The following is a 27,854-nucleotide window of genomic DNA, read 5'->3' as shown; positions in this document are numbered from 1 at the left end:
GTCAGGGCTCCTAGGAACCTATCTATAAAACATAGTGTAGAACACTATCAGGGCTCCTAGGAACCTATCTATAAAACATAGTGTAGAATACTGTCAGGGCTCCTAGGAACCTATCTATAAAACATAGTGTAGAACACTGTCAGGGCTCCTAGGAACCTATCTATAAAACATAGTGTAGAACACTGTAAGGGCTTGTAGGAACCTATCTATAAAACATAGTGTAGAACCCTGTCAGGGCTCCTAGGAACCTATCTATAAAACAGTGTAGAACACTGTTAGGGCTTGTAGGAACCTATCTATAAAACATAATGTAGAACACTGTCAGGGTTCCTAGGAACCTATCTATAAAACATAGTGTATAACACTGTCAGGGCTCCTAGGAACCTACCTATAAAACATAATGTAGAACACTGTCAGGGTTCCTAGGAACCTATATATAAAACATAGTGTAGAACACTGTCAGGGCTCCTAGGAACTTATCTATAAAACAGTGTAGAACACTGTCAGGGCTCCTAGGAACCTATCTATAAAACATAGTGTAGAACACTATCAGGGCTCCTAGGAACCTATCTATAAAACATAGTGTAGAACACTGTCAGGGCTCCTAGGAACCTATCTATAAAACATAGTGTAGAACACTGTCAGGGCTCCTAGAAAACTATCTATAAAACATAGTGTAGAACACTGTAAGGGCTTGTAGGAACCTATCTATAAAACATAGTGTAGAACACTGTCAGGGCTCCTAGGAACCTATCTATAAAACATAGTTTAGAATACTGTCAGGGCTCCTAGGAAGTTATCAATCCAATGTCTAGCTCCCTAGGGCAAACATTACCTAAGTGATGTCAAATTGAAAAATTAGAGGAAAATAAATATGCTCACTATGCTCCGCTAAATCATCTGGTTTTCTTCCAGGGTGTCCTCAATGTGTTGTGTCTCTCATCCTTAAATCATCAACCCCAGGTCACAGCTGAGACCTGTGATTGGGCCCTAATGGTCACATGGGAGGTGTCGATGTCATAACACACAGTATCAAAGCAGCATAACATTGATATCCCCTCCCAAGTGGCCATTGAAGCCTCAGCAGTGACATGGGGACAATGACATCAGGGAGAGGGTCAGAAAACACAGAGGACAATCACATGCTATGGCGGAGCCCAAGAAAGTTGAGTATAATTCATTTTTTAAAAAAATTATGCATCTTTCCTGACCTTCAGTTATTTTACTCTATGGTCTGAAGAAATAGTATTTCTGGTTCGGACCAAAAATAATATTCAGAAAAAAAACCTCACAAGGTTTGCTCATCACTACTTATGTGTATGGTTATCCTCAGGTTCAGGAGAGGCTGTAGACTCCATCATTGCAGGAAGCGACAGGAATCGTAGGTTCTCCAAAGCCATACATCATCTACGGGAAACAAGTAGCAGCCTGGGGGTAAACCAGTGACCACAGCAGAATAAACAGGACTAAGAAGCTTTGTGATTGTCAACGAGTATACTTGACTTTTTGCACTATATGCAACCCCCATTCTGATAGACGACTCACCTCCTGTTAGCATCAGTGCACACTTGCACATACAGTTGTCATTATCTGCGTCCTTTGTGCTGAAGTCCGCTCCGTGTAAGATCAGACTGCTTTGTTTCCCTGCGGTTCCGCTGTGACCTTTCAGGTATAATCTAGAACAGACCAGAAGACAAAAGATAAGCCATTTACTACAGAATTACAGAATAAGGGACTTTTACCCCAATTAAAGCTCCTGGTACAATAAATGATGGGGCCGGATATAGAAAGCTGGCAATACAGCAAGAACCCCGCACACATAACACATAGCAATAGCTCACAGAAATCTACATGGACTTAGTCATTTAACTTTGTCTGAGCTAACCAGTCTGTCATTGAATAATGAAGAGAGATGAACGGTAATAATATAGAAATAATTCAGACCAAACAGTCCTGACATATGAAAACCAGAGGAGGCAAATAAATCATCTCAAACAGGTCAGGTTATTCCCAGCCTATATCTACAGACAGTGGAAAGAGTATACAATATACACTAAGCACAAATAATACTGATAACATTATCTATCTATCTATCTATCTATCTATCTATCATCTATCTCTCTCCTATCTATCTATCTATCTATCTTCTATCTATTCTATCTATCTCCTATCTATCTATCTATCTATCTATCTATCTATCTATCTATCTATCTATCATCTATCTGTCTATCATCTATCTATCTATCTATCTATCTATCTATCTATCTATCTCCTATCTATCTATCTATCTATCTATCTATCTATCTATCTATCTATCTATCTATCTGATTGTAAGTCAATGTGATCCTTTGGGATCCATTACGATCCACACAATGGATATGTCCTGACTCCTGTAATAGCATAAGCCATGATGGTAGTGCAAACTGAATAAAAACTATAAAAACATCACACGTTACATATGTAAATCATTACATTATATGTTAATTGTAGTAAAAATTATTTGATGACTGAAACAAAACATTGTGTTTTAGAAAATCTGCCTTATTGTTTTTCAGATCCATATTTTTTTAATAAAATGTAAAGTATTGATATTTATAAAACAATAATGACATGAACAGAGAACAATATTTATGTATACTACTACTACTAGAGATGAGCGAACAATGTTCTATCGAACTCATGTTCGATCGGATATTAGGCTGTTCGGCATGTTCGAATCGAATCGAACACCGCGTGGTAAAGTGCGCCATTACTCGATTCCCCTCCCACCTTCCCTGGCGCCTTTTTTGCTCCAATAACAGCGCAGGGTAGGTGGGACAGGAACTACGACACCGGTGACGTTGAAAAAAGTAGGCAAAACCCATTGGCTGCCGAAAACATGTGACCTCTAATTTAAAAGAACAGCGACGCCCAGCTTCGCGTCATTCTGAGCTTGCAATTCACCGAGGACGGAGGTTTCCGTCCAGTTAGCTAGGGCTTAGATTCTGGGTAGGCAGGGACAGGCTAGGATAGGAAGGAGAAGACAACCACAACAGCTCTTGTAAGAGCTAAATTCCAGGGAGAAGCTTGTCAGTGTAACGTGGCACTGACGGGCTCAATCGCCGCAACCCAGCTTTCCCAGGATCCTGAATGGAATACACTGTCAGTGTATTCCCGTATACCCGATATATACCCCCGATACCCGTTCCAACGGTGTGCCCCCCCACCTTCACCCCAGAAATACCCTGCAAGTCCCCTAGCAATAGGATTGGGGCTATATACACCCACTATTTTTGCTACTGCCATATGGTGCCATTGTCTCACTGGGAATTCAAAGAATATATTGGGCTTACATATAACTTCAATTCCAGGGAGAAGCTTGTCAGTGTAACGTGGCACTGACGGGCTCAATCGCCGCAACCCAGCTTTCCCAGGATCCTGAATGGAACACACTGACAGTGTATTCCCGTATACCCCATATATATACCCCAAATCCCCGTTCCAACGGTGTGCCCCCCCACCTTCACCTCAGAAATACCCTGCAAGTCCCCTAGCAATAGAATTGGGGCTATATACACCCACAATTTTTGCTACTGGTATATAGTGCCATTGTCTGACTGGGAATTCAAAGAATATATTGGGGTGACGTGCACCCACAATTTTTGCTACTGCTATACAGTGCCATTGTCTCACTGGGAATTCAAAGAATATATTGGGGTTATGTGCACCCACAATTTTTAATACTGGTATACAGTGCCATTGTCTGACTGGGAATTCAAAGAATATATTGGGGTTATGTGCACCCACAATTTTTACTACTGGTATATAGTGCCATTGTCTGACTGGGAATTCAAAGAATATATGGGGGTTACGTGCACCCACAATTTTTACTACTGGTATACAGTGCCATTGTCTGACTGGGAATTCAAAGAATATATGGGGGTTACGTGCACCCACAATTTTTGCTACTGCTATACAGTGCCATTGTCTCACTGGGAATTCAAAGAATATATTGGGGTTATGTGCACCCACAATTTTTACTACTGGTATATAGTGCCATTGTCTCACTGGGAATTCAAAGAATATATGGGGGTTATGTGCACCCACAATTTTTAATACTGGTATACATTGCCATTGTCTGACTGGGAATTCAAAGAATATATGGGGGTTACGTGCACCCACAATTTTTGATACTGCTATACAGTGCCATTGTCTGACTGGGAATTCAAAGAATATATTGGGGTTATGTGCACCCACTATTTTTAATACTGGTATACAGTGCCATTGTCTGACTGGGAATTCAAAGAATATATGGGGGTTATGTGCACCCACAATTTTTACTACTGGTATACAGTGCCATTGTCTGACTGGGAATTCAAAGAATATATGGGGGTTATGTGCACCCACAATTTTTACTACTGGTATATAGTGCCATTGTCTGACTGGGAATTCAAAGAATATATGGGGGTTATGTGCACCCACAATTTTTAATACTGGTATACAGTGCCATTGTCTGACTGGGAATTCAAAGAATATATTGGGGTTACGTGCACCCACAATTTTTACTACTGGTATACAGTGCCATTGTCTGACTGGGAATTCAAAGAATATATGGGGGTTATGTGCACCCACAATTTTTACTACTGGTATACAGTGCCATTGTCTGACTGGGAATTCAAAGAATATATGGGGGTTACGTGCACCCACAATTTTTGCTACTGCTATACAGTTCCATTGTCTCACTGGGAATTCAAAGAATATATGGGGGTTATGTGCACCCACTTTTTTTACTACTGGTATACAGTGCCATTGTCTGACTGGGAATTCAAAGAATATATGGGGGTTACGTGCACCCACAATTTTTGCTACTGCTATACAGTTCCATTGTCTCACTGGGAATTCAAAGAATATATGGGGGTTATGTGCACCCACAATTTTTACTACTGGTATATAGTGCCATTGTCTGACTGGGAATTCAAAGAATATATGGGGGTTATGTGCACCCACAATTTTTACTACTGGTATATAGTGCCATTGTCTGACTGGGAATTCAAAGAATATATGGGGGTTACGTGCACCCACAATTTTTGCTACTGCTATACAGTGCCATTGTCTGACTGGGAATTCAAAGAATATATTGGGGTTATGTGCACCCACAATTCTTACTACTGGTATACAGTGCCATTGTCTGACTGGGATTTCAAAGAATATATGGGGGTTATGTGCACCCACAATTTTTGCTACTACTATACAGTGCCATTGTCTCACTGGGAATTCAAAGAATATATTGGGGTTATGTGCACCCACAATTTTTACTACTGGTATACAGTGCCATTGTCTCACTGGGAATTCAAAGAATATATGGGGGTTACGTGCACCCACAATTTTTGCTACTGGTATACAGTGCCATTGTCTCACTGGGAATTCCACAAATAATTTGGGGATTCATTCACCCTACATCTCAGGCTCTTGCCATATTCACCCAGGTTGTCAGTGCTGCACCAGCTCGTTCCCAGACAGCTCGGCCCGAAAAACACGTTACCTATATAGAGGATTTGGACAATGAAGACAACATGTTCTAAATCTAATGTCTGCACCTTCTCCAGAATTAAAATAAAGGCAGCGTTTAACTTTCAAATAGCACTGCACAAAGGAAGAGCTTCAGCTTGTCTCATGACATGCTACTGAAAAGTTTCATTTGTGTATCTTAATGTAAATATAGTTGTATAAGCTTTTTGGGTTTTAGGCACTGCCAAGTTATTTATTACCACCCGCTCCCTTATAATGATGATGACGCCAAAGTCACTGTGGGTGTTCAGAGCTCACAGCTTTGGGTGACATTTGTCTTGCTCTCTGTCGGTACCAGCTGTCTTTTTGGATACCGTAAAGTTATGTTGACTTTATTAACAGCTATAGAAGCTTTAGCCAGGTTGTGACGGTGTGTAACCCTAACAACACTAAGTGGGATACACATTAATAGTCAGTCTATGTACGCTAAACGTATCACTGAAGTAATTTTTTTTCCCTCTCCCCTAATATAAGAAAGGAACAGACATTAGACCTAGACCGGGGTTCGAGGCTTGAAAAAATCCAGTATTATTTGTTCTTCATGATGTGAAATATGTGTTGAAAAGCAACCCAAGATGAAGTCAGCCATGTGTGCCAGTGTGTTACTTGGCATGCCTTTGCTGGCCCCAACTGTAAGGGTCACTCTCCATTTCCTCCATTTTCCACTCCCCTTCACACCATTTGTGGTGAAGCAATGGGATGCACTGAAGTGCACCCTCTAGCCTCGTGTGGGATAGGGGCATCAGATGCCACTCCAACCCCCTCGTCTTCCTCCGCCAGCCAACGGTGCGAAGATGAGAGGAGTGTGCTCTGAATGTTTTCTGCCTAGCAGAGGCTAGTTCTCACTTACGAAAATGGCCCCACTTTGACTTGTATATCAGGCACAATGGTGTAGGTTTCAAAGAAACATGGCACCAACAAGTTGGAAAACGTGGGCCATGCGTGGACCGTGTTTGAGTCTGGCAAGCTCCAGATCTGCTACCAGGTTCCAGCCATTATCACAGGCGCAAAAATGCCAGGCCCCAGGTGTAGCAGGGAAAAAAAAATGCCATCTCAGCCAGGATGGCATCCCTGACCTCGGAGGCACTGTGCTGTCTGTCCCCCAAGCTGATCAGTTTCAGCACGGCCTGCTGACATCTCCCCATGCCAGTGTTACAGTGTTTTCCGCTAGTAGCTGGGGTGGAGGTTGCAGCTTCGTAGGGTTTCAGTCTACTCCTGCCATGAATTTTGGCCTGGGAGAGGAGATAGGCCACCCCAGTTTGCACCCGGGGAACAGACTCCACCACATTCACCCTGCCTGTCATTAAAGATAAGCACTGCAGCATCCCTGACCACAGGCGCTTGTCCATGTGTCAGTGGTCAAGTGGACCTTGCAGCAAAGCGCAGAGCTCTGGGCCCGACTGATGTTATGGGACACATGCAGGCGCAAGGCAGAGACAGCACACCAAGAGAAGTAGTAACGGCTAGGCCCAGCATAGGGAGGTGCCCCAGCTGCCATCTGCTGACGGAAGGCCTGGGTCTCCAGAAGCATAAACAAACACCAACATCTCCAGGGCCAGCAGTTTATCGATGAGGCTGTTACAGGCTTGGGCATGGGGGTGGGTTGTATTGTACTTCTGCCTGCAATGAAAAGCTTGGGAAATGTGGAGTGGCTGGGAAGAGGCGCATGATGGTGCAGGCCAAAAGGGCGCATGAGGGTGAACTCCCCAATGTGTCAGAGATAGGTGTGTAGGTGTCCTTGCATCATATACTTGCACCATATTTGGCTTTGGAAGTTAATTTTGTGCCAAAAAGTGGTTAAGACAGCGATCCCTCAGCTACTCCCGTTACACTGTCTATTGAAGTTACCATCTGTGGAAGTGGACCACCATTTCTAAGATCCCAAAGGAAGCAGGCAAGAGATGTGCAGTTCAGAAAAAAAGATGAGAAAATAAGTTTAGGCTGTAGAGCACAGAGGGATCGGAGAGGACAGAGCTGGTGTCGGCCAGGTATTCCCACAACATGCGCCTATACTTGTCCCTCCTGGTGACACTAGGCCCCTGAGTGGCAGTAATTTGTCCAGGGGGGCCATTAACGTGTTCCAGACCTAGGAATAAGTCTTCCAACAGGGTAGAGTTTTGCATGCCTTTGCTTCTACCCACTGTTTTTGCTGCTTAGCTTCCCTCCACATCTACTCTGCTTTCACCCCTAAACATCACCCCAGTTTATGCCTTTGCTTCTACCCAGGTTTTTTGTTGATTTAGCTTCCCTCTACATCTACACTGCTTTAGCCCCTAGACATCACCCCTGTCCATGTGGGGTCGGTGGCCTCGTCATCCACCAACTCCTCTTCCAATTGCGCACTGCCCCCTTACTGCAAACCGCACATGACCACAGCTTGCCTTGATGGCAACTGTGTCTCATGATCCCCACTTAGGTCCAGACAAGTCGGTGGCGGGTCCAAAACCCCAAAATTGGAAGGAAATGGCAGATGCTGCAGTATTTCTAACACCTGTTCCTGGTGCTCGGGCCTGGTCTGTGTTGTACCCTGCACCCTGCTTAACGCATCTGCCATATCCGAAGTTGTGCTGAGCGCATGCTAATGTTTCGTGTCCAGTGCAATGGATGGGATGGGATTTCACATAAGTCTGCCACCCATGGCCACTCATGGTTGAGCAACTGAGGGAGTTGACTTTGACGAACCCGAGGGTTTTGGAGTTGGAACTACATCAAAGGTCTGTGCTGCTCACACACTCTGCTCAACACATGATATGTTTAGTGCCAGCAGTGTGGAGACGTCGCACAACAGCCGTTGTTCCAGCAGGTACAGGCGTTGTAGGAGTGCATAGAGGCTAGCAGCGGCAACTATACACTTTAAAAACTATCCGCACAAGCGCCACACTTTCACCAGTAGCTCAGGAACATTGGGGTACCTTTTTCAAAAGATTAGCAGCAATGAGTTAAAAACGTGGCCCAGGCATGGAATATGTTGCAGGCTGCCAAGCTACAGAGCCAATCCCAGGTTACGGCCATTATCACACATGACAACATGCCTGGGCCCAGGTGCAGTGGCAAAAACCACATTGCCGTCTCATCGAGGATGGCATGACTCACTTTGTAGGCAGTGTGCTGTCTGGCCCCCAAGCTGATGAGCTTCAGCACGGCCCGCTGACGTCTCCCCACACCAGTGTTGCAGCGTTTCCAGCTCGTAGCTGGGGTCAATTTAACAGCGGAGGAGGGTGGTGTTTCAGCCCTCCTCCCAGGAATGTTGTGTGGGGAGACAAGTCAGGCCACCACATTTTGCGACCCGGTCCACGCCTCAACTACATTCAACCACTGTGCCCAAATTGAAAGGTAGCGTCCCTGTCCGCATGCACTTGTCCATTCGTAACTGGTCACATGGAACTTTAGGGCTAAGCGCTGAATTTAGGGACCGCCTCATGTTTGGGGGAAAGTGCTGGTGTGGACGGCACAGTGCGGTGGCGCAGTAGACACTCTGCCCAAAAAGGGCAGCGTGTCCCCCAGCCGGGATTCCAACATCTCCTGGGCCAGATTTCTTGAGATGAGGCCGTTGAAGCCTTGGGCATGTGGGTGGGTTGCGCTGTACTTTAGCATGAAATGAAAGGCTTGGGAGATGGGGAGTTGCTGGGAAGAGGCGCATGATGGCGCGGGCAAAAGGAGAAATGGCAGGAAAAGGTGAGGATAAGGGTGAACTCCCCAAAGTGTCAGAGGCAGATGTGGAGGTGTCCTGGCTCCTGTTCTGGACTGCAGCGCCAGCCCTGTCAACAGTGGAAGAGGCAGTGGCCGCCAGGCCAAACGACGATTATCCTGCGCTTGCTCTCACCCACTGAGCCCAGGGCTTGCCTTCCAAATGATGGCACCCGCAAGAGGTGGTGAGATTCCTCTCCGCAGATCTCCAAACCATCTTGGACTTGCAAATTGCACTAAATTTGTCATGTAACTGACATGTATATGATGAGTCTATCCATTGTCTGTTCATTTTGGTGAAAGTCAGCCTGTCAGCTGACAGACAGCTGTGCTTGTCAGTGATGATGTCACCGGCTGCTTGTACCCCCAGTTTTTGCTGCTTAGCTTGCCTCCACATCCACACTGCTTTTGCCCCTACACATCACCCCTATCCATGCCTGTGCCTCTAGCCATAAGTCTGCCACCCATGGAAACTCATGGTGCAGAAAGTGAGGGAGCTGACTCTGAGGAACCCTTGGGTTTTGTAGCTGGTACTCCATCAAAGGTCTCTGCTGCTCACACACCCTGCTGAACATACGGTATCTAGGGTTAGAGCGTGTGGTGACCTCGCACAACAGTAGGTGCTTCAGGCAGATGTAGGCCTTGCTGGAGTGTATTGCGGCTAGCTCCAGGTACTGTAGACTTGGGAAAGTGGGTGTCCAAGTGCCGCACTTTCACCCTTAGCTCAGCTAATTTGGGGTATGTTTTTAAAAATCATTGCACCACTACATTGAACATGTGGGCCAGGCATGGAACGTGTTGGAGGCTGGCAAGCTCCAGAGCCCTCCAACAAGCTAAAAAACCTGGCCCCAGGGGCAGCGGGGATAAACAAATTGCCATCTCATCCAGGATGGCATCCCTGACCTCAGAGGCAGTGTGCTGTCCGTCTCCCAAGCTGATGAGCTTCAGCCCAGCCTGCTGACGTCTCCCCACACCAGTGTTGCAGCGTTTTCAGCTCGTAGCTGGGGTCAATCTAACAGCGGAGGAGGAGGAGGGTGGTGTTTCAGCCCTCCTCTCAGGAATGTTTTGTGGGGAAACAAGTCAGGAAAATTCTTGAAACGGGAGAGTTTTGCATCTTTGCCCTTGCTGCCTATGGACATCCCTTTGCCTCTAGCCACCATTTTCCCTGCTTTGCTTGCCTCCACATCCACACTGCTTTTGCCCCTAGACATCACCCCAGTCCGTGCCTTAGCTTGTACCCCCAGTTTTTCCTGCTTAGCTTGCCTCCACATCCACACTGCTTTTGCCCCTAGACATCACCCCAGTCCATGCCTTAGCTTGTACCCCCAGTTTTTCCTGCTTAGCTTGCCTCCACATCCACACTGCTTTTGCCCCTAGACATCACCCCAGTCCATGCCTTAGCTTGTACCCCCAGTTTTTCCTGCTTAGCTTGCCTCCACATCCACACTGCTTTTGCCCCTAGACATCATCCCTATCCATGCCTCTTCCCCTAGCCATAACTCTGCCACCCCTGGAAACTCATGGTGCAGAAACTTTGGTTGCTGACTTTGAGGAACCCTTGGGTTTTGTAGATGGAACTCCATCAAAGGTCTGTGCAGCTCACACACCCTGCTCAAGATATGGTATTGTAGGGTTTCAGCGTGTGTGAATGACGGACAACAGCCTGTGTTTGGACAGATGTAGGCCTTGCTAGAGTGTTTTTAGGCTAGCAGCGACTCCTGTGCACTTGCAAAAGTGGGCGCACAAGCGCCGCATTTTCAACAGTAGCTTCGGTACATTTGGGTATGTTTTTAAAAAACTTTGCACCACTAGGTTAGACGTGGGCCAAACATGGAACGTGTTGGAGGCTGGCAAGCTCCAGAGCCGCTACCAGGTTCCAGCCATTATCACAGGCGTAAAAATGCCAGGCCCCAGGTGTAGCAGGGAAAAAAAAATGCCATCTCAGCCAGGATGGCATCCCTGACCTCGGAGGCACTGTGCTGTCTGTCCCCCAAGCTGATGAGCTTCAGCACCGCCTGCTGAAGTCTCCCCACACCAGTGTTTTAGCGTTTGCCGCTAGTAGCTGTGGTGGAGGTTGCAGCGTCGTAGGGTTTCAGTCTACTCCTGCCATGAATTTTGGCCTGGGAGAGGAGATAGGGTACCTCAGTTTGCACCCGGGGAACAGACTCCACCACATTCACCCTGCCTGTCATTAAAGATAAGCACTGCAGCATCCCTGACCACAGGCGCTTGTCCAAGTGTCGGTGGTCAAGTGGACCTTGCAGCAAAGCGCGGAACTAAGGGCCCACCTGATGTTGAGTGACACGTGCTGGTGCAAGGCGGGGACGCCACACCGGGAGAAGTTGAGACGGCTAGGGACGGCATAGTGAGGTGCCACAGTTGCCATCAGGTCCGGGAAGGCGGGAGTTTCAACAAGCCGGAACGCCAACCTCTCCTGGGCCAGCAGTTTAGCGATGTTGGCGTTCTAGGCTTGCGTGGGTGGGTGGTTAGCGGTGTATTTCTGCCGGCGCTCCAATGTCTGAGAGATGGTGGGTTGTTGTAAAGAAGCGCCTGATGGTGCCTTTGATGGTGCAGGAGAAGGAGATAAGACAGAAACAGGGGAGGATGAGGGAGAAGTCAACAAAGTGGCGGAGGCAGATGAAGTGATGTCCTGGCTCGTCCTCTGGAGTGCATCGCCAGCACTGTGAGCAGAGGCAGTGGCATGAACGGCGGGCGACGTTTGTCCTGCCGTTGCTGCCTGCCACTGATTCCATTGCTTGGATTCCAAATGACGGTGCATTGAAGTGGTGGACAGGTTGCTCTTCTCAGGGCCCCTACTCGATTTCGAGAGGCAAATTGTGTAGACGACACTATATCTGTCCTCGGCGCATTCCTTGAAAAAACTCTACACCTTCAAGAAACGTGCCCTCGATGGGGGAGTTTTTCTGGGCTGGGTACAAAAGGGAACATCTTCGGACATTCCGGGTCTGGCCTGGCTTCGGCAAAGCAGCTGACCTCTGCCTCTGGACATGTCTCTGCCTCTAGCTACCCTTTTTGGTGCTGCACCTGCCTCAACATCCACACTACTTTCCCAGCTTGACATCTGCCTTGTCCAGGTGGGGTCGGTGTCCTCGTCGTCCACCACCTCCTCTTCCAACTCCTGTCTCGCCTCCTCCTCCTGCACAATGCGCATGTCAACTGGCTGCCCTGACAGCAACTGCGTCTCATCGTCGTCGATGAGGGTGGGTTGCTGGTCATCCGCCACCAAATCGACCGGAGATGGAATGGAGGAGACTCTAGTGTTTGAGCATCTGGACACAGATACTCGTCTGTTAGGTCCGTGGAATCGCGAAATGGAGGGGCAGGTTGCGGTACAGTCAAAGGAAGGGAGAACAGCTCTGGGGAGCAGGGACAGTTGGGGTTATTGTTCTGGGAAGATTGGGAATTTTGGGTGGAAGGAGGACAAGACTGTTGGGTAAGAGGAGGTAGAGGCTGCCTGGCTGGTGGACAATGTGCTTTAAGCGTTATCCGACAGCCATTGCAAGACCTGTTCCTGGTTCTCGGGCCTACTAATCTTTGTACCATTCAGCCTAGTTAATGTGGAACTTTTGTGCAAAGCGCAGAACTTAGGGCCCGCCTGATGTTAAGGGACACACGCTGGTACAAGGCTCAACTCACCCTAAGTGCCAAAAACACTGCTGGTGCAAGGCTCTACTCATGCCAAGGGCCTCAGTCTCTGCTGGTAGCTCAGCTTAAGGTCATGTAACTTTGTTTGGAAGGGCTCATGTTAAGGGCTAGAAAAGTGAATTTTGGAAGGTCTTACCACATCACACACACACACACACACACACACACACACACACACACACACTCAAAATGACAGTTAAGGGTGAGGGCTTTTGGAATTCCCATTGCCTATTCCATTTGTGGTTGTCATGGGGAACGTGATTTAAAGGGGTGGTTGTTACTGTTTGTTGAGCTTAAATTGGGGTTTGTGTCCATCCATTTGGGGAGTAAAGAAGGTTTCCAGGTATTTTCCCACTTTGATAGAGGTTTTTTTGAATGTGGAAAGTGTGTAGTTGTTAGGCAGTGATGTTGGGGTAATAGAGGGTCTTTGGTGTGTTAGATGCCCCCAGACATGCTTCCCCTGCTGTCCCAGTGTCATTCCAGAGGTGTTGGCATCATTTCCTGGGGTGTCATAGTGGACTTGGTGACCCTCCAGACACGGATTTGGGTTTCCCCCTTAACGAGTATCTGTTCCCCATAGACTATAATGGGGTTCGAAACCCATTCGAACACACGAACATTGAGCGGCTGTTCGAATCGAATTTCGAACCTCGAACATTTTAGTGTTCGCTCATCTCTAACTACTACTACTACTACTACTACTACTAATATTATTATTATTATTATTATTATTATTATTATTATTATTAATAATATTAATAATAACTAAACATGTATAATGTATAATAATAGTAAAAATACTAAATAAAAATACTAAAAATAATATGAACAACTATATTACTAATAAGAACACAATATGAACTAGAAAAATAAAAGTATATGAGAATATATAATAGGAAGTAAGAGAAAATAATAATAATAATAATAATAATAATAATAATAATAATAATAATGGAATAATAATAATAATAATAATAATGGAATAATAATAATAATAATAATAATAATAATAATAATAATAATAATAATAATAATAATAGAGATGTCTTAATCTGAATGGTCTCATTAATAACAATGTTCCTTTTTCTCGTGGTAACTTAGTTCTATGACTTTCTTCTATACTGTATATTGTACATACTGTGATTGTACAGAACATACATCTCAGACTTTCTCCAGCTCTTATCCATACATTGCCTGCTGTATGTTGATCTTGTGGATTGTGTAATGATACAATGTGACGATTAATGTGCTTTTCACTGACCGTGTTGTGTATTAAGAGTTTAGGAACTCTCATTTTTCACTTGAGACAAAACAAACAACCTCCATGGTGCTGACTGAAGACTGCCCTGAGAATCCTGTACAGAAAGGCGCAGTCCTCCAGTCCTCCAGCAATGAGCCGGCATCATCTGTCTGCAGCCTGACTACATGTACAAGTATAATAAATAGGATGTCAGAGAGCTACACGAGATGTGATTACACTGTAAACACTTAACACAAGAAGTTGTACAGTTTCTACTGACACAGTATGTTCAGCAGCTTTGTTCCATGTGCCCCTAGTAGTAGTACACTGTAGCAGATGTGATGGGGCACAAGGGGCGCTGCCTTCTTCTCTGCTGCCCGAAACAGCTCCTAGTAAACTCTCCAAACTGTGCAGGGTCACCATGGACTAGTATGTCCACCCCGGCATTATACATACATTGTATAGACCACCACTCATTGAGCGTGGCGTTATCTATAGGGCGGTGTACATACTGATAGAGCTGGTATGTATACCATACACGCAGCTTTACCATGGTAGTAGGTAGACTGCTAAGGAATTACAATATGTTCCATTGGGTCTCTCAACATGGTCAGTATAACAATACAAATACATCTCTACTCAGTGCCCCAACCTGTAATTCTAGTATAATTTGGATTATAATCTCTTTAACACATTATGTTTTATCTATCTATCTATCTATCTATCTATCTATCTATCTATCTATCTATCTCCTATTTATCTATCTATCTATCTATCTATCTCCTATCTATCTATCTATCTATCTATCTATCTATCTATCTATCTATCTATCATCTATCTATCTCATATCTATCTGTCATTTACCTTCTTTATCTTCTTAGTTATCAAATTTATTTATAAACAATTCTATCTACTTACATATTGACTATAGTTAACTCTTGCCTATCTAGAAAATCTATCTATGCCCTCGTTCACATCTGCGCCTGGGGTCTCCGTTCTGCAGGTTTCCGTTTCCTGCAGGAGACGGAAACCTGCCGCCATCTTTCCAAACCCATTCATTTAAATGGGTTTGAAAAGTGTCCGTCCGTGAGCGCTGGTGAGCGTCTTATGCTCGCCGTGGCGAAACCGTTTTTTTTTTTACCGGACACAGAGTCGGACATGCAGCACTTTGTGTCCGGTTTGAAAAAAAACGGTTTTGGAGAGCATAAAACGCTCACGGGCGCTCACTGCCGGTCTCACAGGTTTCCGTCTTCTGTCTGCAGAAGACGGAAACTTGATAACGGAGACCCGAACGCTGGTGTGAACCCAGCGTATCTCAATTCTATCTTTGCATTTGTATGTAGCAATATATGTATAGCAAGATTTAACACAATCCTCATTCTAACATATTATTTCATACATTTTTTCTATATATTATGAATTTTATTATATTATTTCTCTTTAGTATGTTAAACACCACTACCCACATGATCCCGCACTCTGTGGTCTAATAACAGTGAGACCAATAATAAAGTATCCACCACTACTAAGACTATATCTAGAAGTACAGTACAGATACAGTGTCTACATCTCTATATGCGTCATTCTCATTTTTGCTATTTTTGGTATTTGTAATTTTGGAACTTTTACGAAGGCCTCTGCGCTAAATCGCCGTCTCCCTGTAAACCCCCCAGATGTGGCTGAGGAAGTGCGAGACGTTGTAGCTCATTTGTAAGACACAGTGTAGTAAGTGGTGAGAGATGGCAGGTAAAGAGCCGGCAGTGCTGACACCGGCTATTAGCAGAGATTGGCCTGATCATTAACATGCTGTGTTTTGACATCAGTAAGGAGCAGCTGTAAGCGCGCTAATCGTGAGCGACGTATTATTAGACCGCCAGATAATCCCAACTGTTTATAGAATCTGGCGGACTGGTAGCAGTGCTAGGACATTAGTGCTTCATGGCCTTTCATGTCCAGCCCTCCATTTATTTTTACTGACACAGGCTGTGACACCATTCAGACCGTGGCCGAGACGTTTTACTAACTACAAGAAGACTTCACGTGCAACAAAAATAATCAGCGATTCACGAGACCAGACAAAATAATTCACAAATCAGCTCACGTCAGGATGAGAAAAAGCAGCCCTTTCATTATTGTGTGCTTAATGGCGCGGCCGCTTCTTAAACCCGGTCAATTTGTTTATTTTTCCAATGAGATCAAGCAAGTAGCTAATGTGTGTAACTAATACATGTATGTAATATATATTATTATGCGATATGCATGTACATTATACATTATGCATGTTATGTGTGTGTACATTATATATGTTATTATGTTATATCCATGTAACTAATATGTGTACATTATATATGTTGCTATCGTTATATTTCTGTATCTAATACATGTATATTTTAAAACCTAGTGTAGAACACTGTCAGGGCTCCTAGGAACCTATCTATAAAACATAGTGTATAACACTGTCAGGACTCCTAGGAACCTATCTATAAAACATAGTGTAGAACACTGTCGGGGCTCCTAGGAACCTATCTATAAAACATAGTGTATGACACTGTCAGGGCTCCTAGGAACCTATCTATAAAACATAGTGTAGAACACTGTCAGGACTCCTAGGAACCTATGTATAAAACATAGTGTAGAACACTGTCAGGGCTCCTAGGAACCTATCTATAAAACATAGTGTAGAATACTGTCAGGACTCCCAGGAACCTATCTATAAAACATAGTGTAGAACACTGTCAGGGCTCCTAGGAACCTATCTATAAAACATAGTGTAGAACACTGTCGGGGCTCCTAGGAACCTATCTATAACACATAGTGTAGAACACTGTCAGGGCTCCTAGGAAGCTATCTATAAAACATAGTGTAGAACACTGTCAGGGCTCCTAGGAACCTATCTATAAAACATAGTGTAGAACACTGTCAGGACTCCTAGGAATCTATCTATAAAACATAGTGTAGAACACTGTCAGGGCTCCTAGGACTCTATCTATAAAACATAGTGTAGAACACTGTCAGGACTCCTAGGACTCTATCTATAAAACATAGTGTAGAATACTGTCAGGACTCCTAGGACTCTAACTATAAAACATAGTGTAGAACACTGTCAGGGCTCCTAGGAACCTATCTATAAAACATAGTGTAGAATACTGTCAGGACTCCTAGGAACCTATCTATAAAACATAGTGTAGAACACTGTCAGGGCTCCTAGGAACCTATCTATAGCACATAGTGTATAACACTGTCAGGGCTCCTAGGAACCATCTATAAAACATAGTGTAGAATACTGTCAGGGCTCCTAGGAACCATCTATAAAACATAGTGTAGAACACTGTCGGGGCTCCTAGGAACCTACCTATAACATATAGTGTAGAACACTGTCAGGGCTCCTAGGAAGCTATCTATAAAACATAGTGTAGAACACTGTCAGGGCTCCTAGGAACCTATCTATAACACATAGTGTAGAACACTGTCAGGGCTCCTAGGAAGCTATCTATAAAACATAGTGTAGAACACTGTCAGGGCTCCTAGGAACCTATCTATAAAACATAGTGTAGAACACTGTCAGGACTCCTAGGAATCTATCTATAAAACATAGTGTAGAACACTGTCAGGGCTCCTAGGACTCTATCTATAAAACATAGTGTAGAACACTGTCAGGACTCCTAGGAACCTATCTATAAAACATAGTGTAGGACACTGTCAGGGCTCCTAGGAACCTATCTATAAAACATAGTGTAGAACACTGTCAGGACTCCTAGGAACCTATCTATAAAACATAGTGTAGAACACTGTCAGGGCTCCTAGGAACCTATCTATAAAACATAGTGTATAACACTGTCAGGGCTCTTAGGAACCTATCTATAAAACATAGTGTAGAACACTGTCAGGACTCCTAGGACTCTATCTATAAAACATAGTGTAGAACACTGTCAGGGCTCCTAGGAACCTATCTATAAAACATAGTGTATAACACTGTCAGGGCTCTTAGGAACCTATCTATAAAACATAGTGTAGAACACTGTCAGGGCTCCTAGGAACCTTATTGTTATTTGTGGCTGTGAGTCAAGAAGAAAAGTGATGAAGAATTGGCTTTCCATAAAAAGAAGTCACCTTAAATTATCCACATAATGGAAGCAGATGTGAAATCAAAATGATTTAGATTTTTTTTTATGCCAACACTGTGGCACCAATATGTGGTATAGTAGTATGTGAAGGTGGACCAGGCCGCAGGACATCTTGGGCTGAGTGGTGGCAGTGGTGGTAGCTGTGGTAATATAAGCGGCACTACGGCATGTAATGATATAATGGATCAGGTTGCAGGACATTTTTCACTAACAGGACTGACTGTAAAGATCATGTAAAACACTCTGTGGACAGTGACTGTACAATGTATGTCGCGGTGGACATTTTAGTCCGTCTGAGACAAATCGCCATTTATTCAGTTTGGATAGTAAATGTACGATTTGGAATATTTGGGTACAACCCGGCTTAGATAGAATCAGTATTAACATTGTGTTGATATCCTGTTATACCATGTAACATGGGCTTGTGCTGGTATTGTCCTTTAAATACTAAACAATAAAAACAATTGTTTAACAAAAATTTAAAGCTAAATTTTTTGGGGGATATGTTTATTTTTATGCTCCATTCCCTAGTAAAACATAGAGGAATCAACATGTACGGACAAATACAGGGTAGTACTAAAGCACGCTGACAGACTGAGCTGTAGGATATCTCACTAGGCTCTTAAGATGATGAATGTTGTAAGGAGAAGAATACGATTTAATGAACATGTCTTACGTCACTTCTTTCTCTTGGCAGGATGGAAGCTTCAAGTGGGAGTCCAGCAGAAAAGTACAAGGTTAGGAGGACATGTTGTACATGACAGATTCAACTTTTGAGCTGTGAAATTCTGTCTCCAAAATTACATATTGCTCATACACTGTGGGTCTTTGGTAAGAGACTCCATCTAACCCTTTCCCGACATCTGCTTGTACTATTATGGCTGATGTTGGGACTGTAAATATGACGTCCACTCAGGGCTAGGTGCCCGCCATAGCCACCAGCAATTCCCACGATCAGTGTCTGCAGTGTTAATAACTAGGTGACAGCTGACCAAAGCGTCATTTTCCAAGAGGAGCCACCATTTTGGGGTGGATTGCTGCCCCCTGGAGTGACTTCCAGGCTCGGCGATCTGTAACTATAGCAGTAGGGATAGATTATCACATGTTGTAATAGGTTCTATTACAGACGGCATGTATGAATGCATCCATGCATTTGAGCAGTCGGAATGCTGGAGCAGGCGGATCATCAACGTCAACAACATACCCATTATATCGATGCCAACCACACGCTCATTATATGGCATCCCAGATTGCTGCTGAGATGCCAGAACAATCACAGGCATGGTGCGAGGAACAAGTTCAGCAGCAGGACAGCTTGAGAGCTGTCAAAATGCCAGAGCAGGTGAACTATTGACGGCAGCAATTTGTTGAATATAGGCAGATCATCGACGCCAACAACAAGCAGATGAAGTTGCGGGCAGTGGCTAGTATTCTTCATATCTCACCTTATCTACCTGTCTATCGAAACGTAAAATTTAGACAGTACATCCCAGTGTGAACAGGTATCAGCTGCAATAGCAGTAATACACGTACAAACATTACAGTAGCTCTCTGTAAACAGCCCCAAGACCCACTGTATATAAATAGAGCTGAAAATGTATCGCTGCTGTTTGTTATATACGCGTATTTACATCCATACATGTACATTCGTATACCTGATTGTTCAAGCTTATAAAAGCCCACCTGCCAAGACGAGGCGACTTCATTCAGATGGGACCTTACACTGGACAGATCTCTCCTGGACCCAGAATAGGTCTACAGTGTGAATACAGGGCAATAGCTGGAAGTCTGAAGAAGGATCTAAGAGTGCGTTCTATTCCAATGATCTAAAATCTATCTATCTATCTATCTATCTATCTATCTATCTATCTATCTATCTATCTATCTATCTACTGTTTCCATCCTACATGGTGATTAGGGTTGAGCCGATCTTGAAATTTCAGGATCGTATTTAAAATCCGATTTTTCATCATTTTCCGTCCGATCATGAAATTTGCTCGATCGCCGATCGGCATCCGATCTTTCCCGATCCCGATCGCTCAACCCTATCAATAATATATACATGAATGGGGTTGAGCCGATCTTGAGATAACCTCCGACCTCGATCCTGTCAGAAAAGATCGAGATCAGAATTCCGATCGCGATCGTGAAATTTACTTTACCAATCGCTCAACCCTAAAGGTGACTCAAGAAAATCTCAAGACTCTACATGTAAAAATCTCCTTCCCTTTCACCTTGTGTTTTATAACCAACATTAAATTAAGATAAATGACTCTCTGGATCTGTGAAACCAAAATTTAAATATACATTCCCCATATCTTTCTGCGAGTGATCGGCATCTTAATGTTAGCCGGGGTTATGTTAATATATCAACTCTTCTAGAAGGAGCCGTCACAATTCCGTGTTCCTTAAGGAAAGTAAAACACTTTTACAATGTCTGACTTTTCGCTTGTGTTTAAGTATAAAAAGTCCGAGCCCATAAATCATCATTGACATAGAAATTGAAATTAAAAAAAAAAAGTCTAATAAAAATAAAGATATTTGTCTAACTCTTTCCCAAGTTTTGTGGTCGAGAACATACTCAATTGAACCAAATCTTACGTTTCCACTTAAAGAATCTCTGTCAACAGAGGAGAAAAAAATATGAAGCAATTATTCTTCTCTGGAAGATTTATAAATGCGTAGAAAGTGATACTTACAACAACAACGCTGTGTAACCTCAACCGATTTCCAGCCACCACAGATATGTCCGCCGCTCTACTGCCACATCACGGGGAGACTTGTAGTCTCCCTTACAATAATACGTGTAGCATTTTCACAACATGATAAGCACAATGGTCAATGTATCTTCTAGGTGGTGCCATGGCTACCAAAAAATGCGGATTTTAGCATATTTTAGTGTTGAGTTCCACTAATGGATTACACTCCAGATATGTGGACCCCAAATGCAGAATTTAAGGCAGTGTTTTAAGACTCAAAATGGAAGCTGAACCCATTATATGGATGTGGCTGACCATCTAAGGTGTATCGGGACATCTGAATCTTCCTCAACAGTAGGTGTTGGGGGGGGGGGGGGAAAGAATTGGGCAGTTGGAGGATAAGCTTCTGCCACAGCCCTCTCCCAGTTTGGTACATATGGAGTGCTTGGCCAAGTAAAGCTATTTAAAGTGTATGACTGGCCTTAAAGAGAGTTTGTCACCAGAACCAGCATATCACCCCAGCTCTGCAGATAGATAGGTTAGTGTCACCAGAACCAGCATATCACCCCAGCCCTGCAGATAGATAGGTTAGTGTCACCAGACCCAGCATATCACCCCAGCCCTGCAGATAGATAGGTTAGTGTCACCAGACCCAGCATATCACTGCAGCCCTGCACATAGATAGGTTAGTGTCACCAGAACCAGCATATCACCCAAGCCCTGCAGATAGATAGGTTAGTGTCACCAGAACCAGCATATCACCCAAGCCCTGCAGATAGATAGGTTAGTGTCACCAGAACCAGCATATCACCCCAGCCCTGCAGATAGATAGGTTAGTGTCACCAGAACCAGCATATCACCCCAGCCCTGCAGATAGATAGGTTAGTGTCACCAGAACCAGCATATCACCCCAGCCCTGCAGATAGATAGGTTAGTGTCACCAGAACCAGCATATCACCCCAGCCCTGCAGATAGATAAGTTAGTGTCACCAGAACCAGCATATCACCCCAGCCCTGCAGATAGATAGGTTAGTGTCACCAGAACCAGCATATCACCCCAGCCCTGCAGATAGATAGGTTAGTGTCACCAGAACCAGCATATCACCCCAGCCCTGCAGATAGATAGGTTAGTGTCACCAGATCCCAGCATATCACCCCAGCCCTGCAGATAGATAGGTTAGTATCCCCAGAACCAGTATATCACCCCAGTCCTACAGATAGATAGGTTAGTGTCACCAGAACCAGCATATCACCCCAGCCCTGCAGATAGATAGGTTAGGGTCACCAGAACCAGCATATCACCCCAGCCCTGCAGATAGATAGGTTAGGGTCACCAGAACCAGCATATCACCCCAGCCCTGCAGATAGATAGGTTAGTGTCACCAGAACCAGCATATCACCCCAGCCCTGCAGATAGATAGGTTAGTGTCACCAGAACCCAGCATATCCACCCAGCCCTGCAGATAGACAGGTTAGTGTCACCAGAACCAGCATATTACCCCAGTCCTATAGATAGATAGGTTAGTGTCACCAGACCCAGCATATCACCCCAGCCCTGTAGATAGATAGGTTAGGGTCACCAGAACCAGCATATCACCCCAGCCCTGCAGATAGATAGGTTAGTGTCACCATAATCCAGCATATCAACCCAGCCCTGCAGATAGATAGGTTAGTGTCACCAGACCCCAGCATATCACCCCAGCCCTGCAGATAGATAGGTTAGTGTCACCAGAACCCAGCATATCAACCCAGCCCTGCAGATAGATAGGTTAGTGTCACCAGACCCCAGCATATCACCCCAGCCCTGCAGATAGATAGGTTAGGATCATCTGAAATGGTGTTTTTCCCCATTTTTCTTTTTTCTTCTTTCTTATCAAAGAAGCAGCCCAAGTCAGTAAGAACATTCCCTTCATCAATGAGAGAGCCAATGGTCATCCAAAATCTAAAGTCAGCCTAAAGATGAAAGTCAAGTCTAATGTTCTATTCAGATGACTGATGGACAAAACAGACGTAAAAAAGGGACATTTTTCATGGTCATTTTGCATTCTAGGGGCCCCATTTTAACAGATCCCTCATAGATTTAGTCTACTGAGGGATCCGTAAAAGCATTCTTAAATAGGACAAGACTTCTGCACTGATGAGAGGCAAGAACCTTGAAATAGCTATCTGCAGATGGTTCCTCTTCCTTTTGGAGGAGTTATTCAGGCTTGGCTATTATTCCCAGGTTATGCCGTTAACCATTCATTGATCTATAGAGAGCTAGGTCTAGTTTGCATATTCCGTGCCCAGGTTGCTGTCAACATCGGTTTTTGAGTCCTGAAGTTGCACAAATCCAGCCGTGTGTCCGTTGTGATAGGACTTGTGACTGTCCTGTCAACATTTTTGCTGCCTATATTAGACAGAATTAGTACATCTGCCCCAGAGCTCTCAGAGTTATAGAAAGAACATTAGAAATCACAGGGATACATTCTCAGCTTCTATCTAATCGATCACATGCGAGTCCATTACCCGGCCAATTGACGTGATTGCCGAGCGCACAGATGCTTACAATTAATTGATAGTAAATCTCTGGGCACTGGTGAAAACAAACACTGCGGACAATCACATTGACAACTACACAAATGAGCTGCTGAAAAGCAAAACTGCTGTGCGAAGTGCTCTCGGCTATGGGCAGTCTGTTGTTATTGGGATGGTCCCCCCACCACATTTCCCCTTTTGTAGGATGAAGTTGACTAGTGACTCAGTAAAGATTTATGATTGAGCGCACAAAGCCTGCACAATGGCATGGAGTCCTTATGGTTGTCTATTACGTGTATGCTGCCTCTATTAGATACTGTGCTCTCTCCTTGTTGTCCTGCTTCTAAAGCCGGCCATATATCACCTTCATGTTGGCTGAATCAGCTGACTTCCAGGGCCATCAGGCCATCTAATATGGATGGGGACTTACTGACACTCCCCAATAATGGTGAAAAGATGGTTCAACATGTCTAATGCTCTTGTTCTCAAGGGAGATAAAGTAGGCTTAGGTTTACACCACTCTTACCATTTTAAGCACATCCATACCTAGCTGAGCTGAGATTAAAGGGGTATTCCCACGTCGCATAGTCACCAGTCTTCACTGCTGTAAAATCTTCTTTCTTCCTGGTTTCTTACGTCATTTGGTGGGTGGGGTTTCACATGCAACCTTCTGTTTAGCTCCACCCCAAATTAGCATGTAGCTCCGCCCACCACATAGTGTGATCCTATGGGGCGGCTGAAGGGCCTGTGCACTTAGCCCCTCCTCCCTCCCCCCTCAGAGCAGCAGATACATCACTTGACTTTTGAGCAGATAAGTCAAGGGCTGTGTCAACAATGAATTGAATAAAGTAAGATAGTGGACAAACAAAGCAGTTTTACTGAAGCAGTGTATTTAGGAAAAGTCTTACATCCACATTAACAAGGAGTATAGACAGGATCCTTGTGATGGGACAACCCCTTTAACATCTATATCCCTATAGTGGGCACTTGGAAAGGGGTTTCTACAAGCGCCAACTGTAAATGATTTTCTGGGAAAAAATATTGGTGGGGTCTGATCAACTGGTTGGAAAGGCAATTTGGGTGAACCCATAACTGGCTACCAAGTGCTGGACATATCCATGAGACTATGTTTGGTATTGCAGCTCGGCTCCATTCACATGAATAGGACTGATCTCCTCCGGTACCCAGGTAACAGGGAAAGAGACATATTGAAGGCTTTTTGTAGACTGCACCCATTGAAGTCAATGGGATTCTGTTTTACAACGCTCACTCTGACATGTGTTTATGTGTCAGAATGAGCGGGGCGTTACTCCATGGGAACGGAGCCTTAAAGTGTATGAGATTGTGCGAGGAACTGCAGTCAGTCTGATGTCGCTGTCTAGGAAAAATTTAGAAGAGGATGCATCGCTGCAACTGCACTGCAGTTCCTTCATTCTCATAATCAGTGGTGGCCAGGACCCCACTAATCATAAAGTGATGGCAAGATGAAAATAACCCTTCTCTTGTAAGAGGACCCTTTCACCAGTACAACTCCAGTTCTTTGCCTCCTTTAATAACATTCTGGCACAGTGGAAATTTTTACAACTCTTCACCTCTGTTTGGACTATGTAAGAGAGCTCAGAATCCCACCTCCTTGTCTATTCCCACCTGAGACCGCCCACTTGACATTACAAAGCCTAATTATCATATCAAGCATTGATTGCTCAGGAAGGGTGTGGGCTAAAGAAATAAATGCAACTGCACAGGAATCAATGGAGCAGTGCTGGAGGACTGGATGTGGTGAGAAGGATATGTTTAGGATATTGATTTTTTAATCTCAGAACATTTTTTTTTAAATAAATCTGAAACAATATCCATAATACTGAATGTTTTTGTCATTACATAGTAGTCCTCCAACCAGTTCTGTACTATGTTTTCTAATGGCAGGACAGTCATATTTCTTCCTATCTCATTAGATAAAATTGCCATTTCCAGAATACACATGAACTGCCATAAAGCGCCCCTTTCATCCTCCCGAATCCTTCTTCCATACGTTAGGAGCCTAATTAGACGCCATAGTAATTGCTTCACGTTTATGGCTCCTCCTGACATGTCCTGTTCATTAAAAGTGTATAAAACACAACCTACTTCCTCTAATGGCATGGTTCTTAATTCTAGAGAAGCCACAAGGTCTACATTGCGAGTAAAATAATTAGTCCTGTAATTTTCTATGCTAAATTCTGGAGAATTGAAAAAAAATTTGTTTAAAAAAATATTTAAAAATCTGAATTTAAAATAAAAAATGATTGTCGTGGAAGTCTTAAAATAACATAATTGGAGCCTTTAACGTATTTTCTTTGTTTCCAAGTTCTATTTGGGCTGCAGATATTTTAGGCACGCCTGATGGAACGTATACAATAGGATACAATGTTTCATTAATGCAATTAATTAGTCCAGGGTCCCGGTTGTAGGGCGGTTACTGTACCGGGGATTCATTATCAGTTCACAGTCCATGCCTAGTTAAACTCCTAAAGATGATAGATGCCAGCTGGCTGAGACAAAGTCTCAGTAACATAGAGGTATCACACCGGGAGGCCCCATTTAGTGACATGGAGATTACAAGTTTGCCAGAAAAGCAGCCTTGAACTTGGTCTCTTCCAAATGATACATTCATCAGGGCGCTCGCGATGGAATCCATCACGTACAATATGGAAATATACTGTATAGACAACATAAAACATGTATTACAATACCCCTTCCCGTCCTGATGTGTTAATGCTCCAATTGCATCTCATCATAGACTTGTCTGGTCACAAGCCTTTTAGCTGATGGTCATTAACCCAAAAAAAGAAAGTTCCCTCCTGAATGCGAGGGAGTCAGCTAGGAATCTTTGCAGCTCAACATTTCAGTAATGTGCTTTGTTTTCACTGATTTCGATTCCTTTTTTACTGTAAGAATAGTTTACAGTGTTATATTTTCTGCAAAAAACAAAAACACAAAAAGAGAAACCCACTTTTTCAGATTCCAAAAAAACTTGCATTAAAGGTGTTATCCAGAGAGCAATAAAGCTTACATTCTTAGCACTAGTTAAGTTTTATTACTACTATAGACCTAGGTCCCTGCAGCCCTGTTTGCTACTTTTGTGGAGGGCTGCAGGGGAGACCAGAATTCTCATTCCACTGCCTCCCCTGCTGGCACTCTGACTCTTAGTCACATGACCAACTCCACTCTACTCAATAGGCCTGCAAGAATAGAGGGGAGTTTGTGACATCAATGAGAGTTGGAGAGGCTGCAAGGGAGAAGAGGAGGGATAATTCTGGCCACTTCAGCAGCCCTCCGCAAAAGTAACAAATGGAATGTATATTGGTAAAGTAGGGCTAGCACCGGTAAGCTTTATTTTTCCTTGGATAACTCCTTTGGAAGTGACTTGGGATCCATTCACATAAAGATAGTCTGTTACCACCTCCACCAACTTTGGCTCTTGCCATTCATTTACAGGCACCGCTCCAGTGATTCAGACAGAGCTGAGCTGGATTTTTTATCTAGCCCCCACCATTCCTGAGTAATCAATGCAATTAGTTTTGGTGTAGGATATGCTAATTAGAGCAATGGCGTGTGGTTTACAGCTGTCTGACATTGTCCAATCAAAGCTCAGAAGCATACTCCCTAGCCTGTCCCATCTGACACTACCCAATTATCATATCAGACACCAAAACTACCTGATTGCTCAGTAAAGGTGGGGGCTAGAGAAAATTTCCATTGGAATCAATTGAGCAGTGACTACAGTATGAAAGCAGTTGCACATGGATTTGGTGCCTGATGAGGCTCATTGGGGGCCCCTACCAGGTTAAAATGTTATGACAAGGTACATCATGAATCAAGAGCTCAGGTAAACAACCACATTGGGACCCAGGAGCTGTTTACGCCCCTAGACATGCAGCCAGAAGGCACAATACTAAAGAATCCTTGGCATGACAGTAGTAGAAAACACAGAACACAAGAAATACAATGTAAAAGGATTTATTCCAAGAGCTTCTCTGCAAATGTCTCAGAGCAGCCTTAAACAAATCACCTGAATACACAGGGACGTAATGAGGCATTACTGCTTGTTTTACTTGCTCTTTATAGATCGCATCGGTTTATTTTTCATTTGGTTTATTTTAGCATTAAGATGTTTGCACAGAGTCTGGAGCAGGGCTCGGTTATACTCATAAATATCTTTTACAAGTGTCTCCCGCTCCCCTCAGCGGTCTCTCCGATATGAAGATGGATTCATCGCTCACATTGTCAAGGGGCTAGGAGAATCACTTCTACATACTGCCTCATTACATTGGATAGGTATACGGTATTATGCTATACTGTAAAGATATTGGAAAATAACGGCCTAAAGCTGGA

At 44.0% G+C, this 27,854-nt stretch overlaps 1 protein-coding gene across 1 annotated transcript in view; it reads right to left on the bottom strand.

Annotated features, from left to right (window-relative positions):
- The window catches only part of ANGPT1 (angiopoietin 1), a 235,820-nt gene that overhangs the window by 9,524 nt on the left and 198,442 nt on the right, over nucleotides 1-27,854 (bottom strand). The window contains exon 8 of the mRNA XM_075270268.1: nucleotides 1,546-1,676. Coding sequence (XP_075126369.1) covers nucleotides 1,546-1,676 — 131 coding nt within the window. The remainder of the gene's footprint in view (nucleotides 1-1,545; nucleotides 1,677-27,854) is intronic.

This window comes from Leptodactylus fuscus, chromosome 4 (genome assembly GCF_031893055.1).
Source record: "Leptodactylus fuscus isolate aLepFus1 chromosome 4, aLepFus1.hap2, whole genome shotgun sequence".
Taxonomy (NCBI): domain Eukaryota; kingdom Metazoa; phylum Chordata; class Amphibia; order Anura; family Leptodactylidae; genus Leptodactylus; species Leptodactylus fuscus.
Note: the sequence above shows the minus strand (reverse complement) of the source record. Positions and strands in the feature narration are given on the sequence as shown.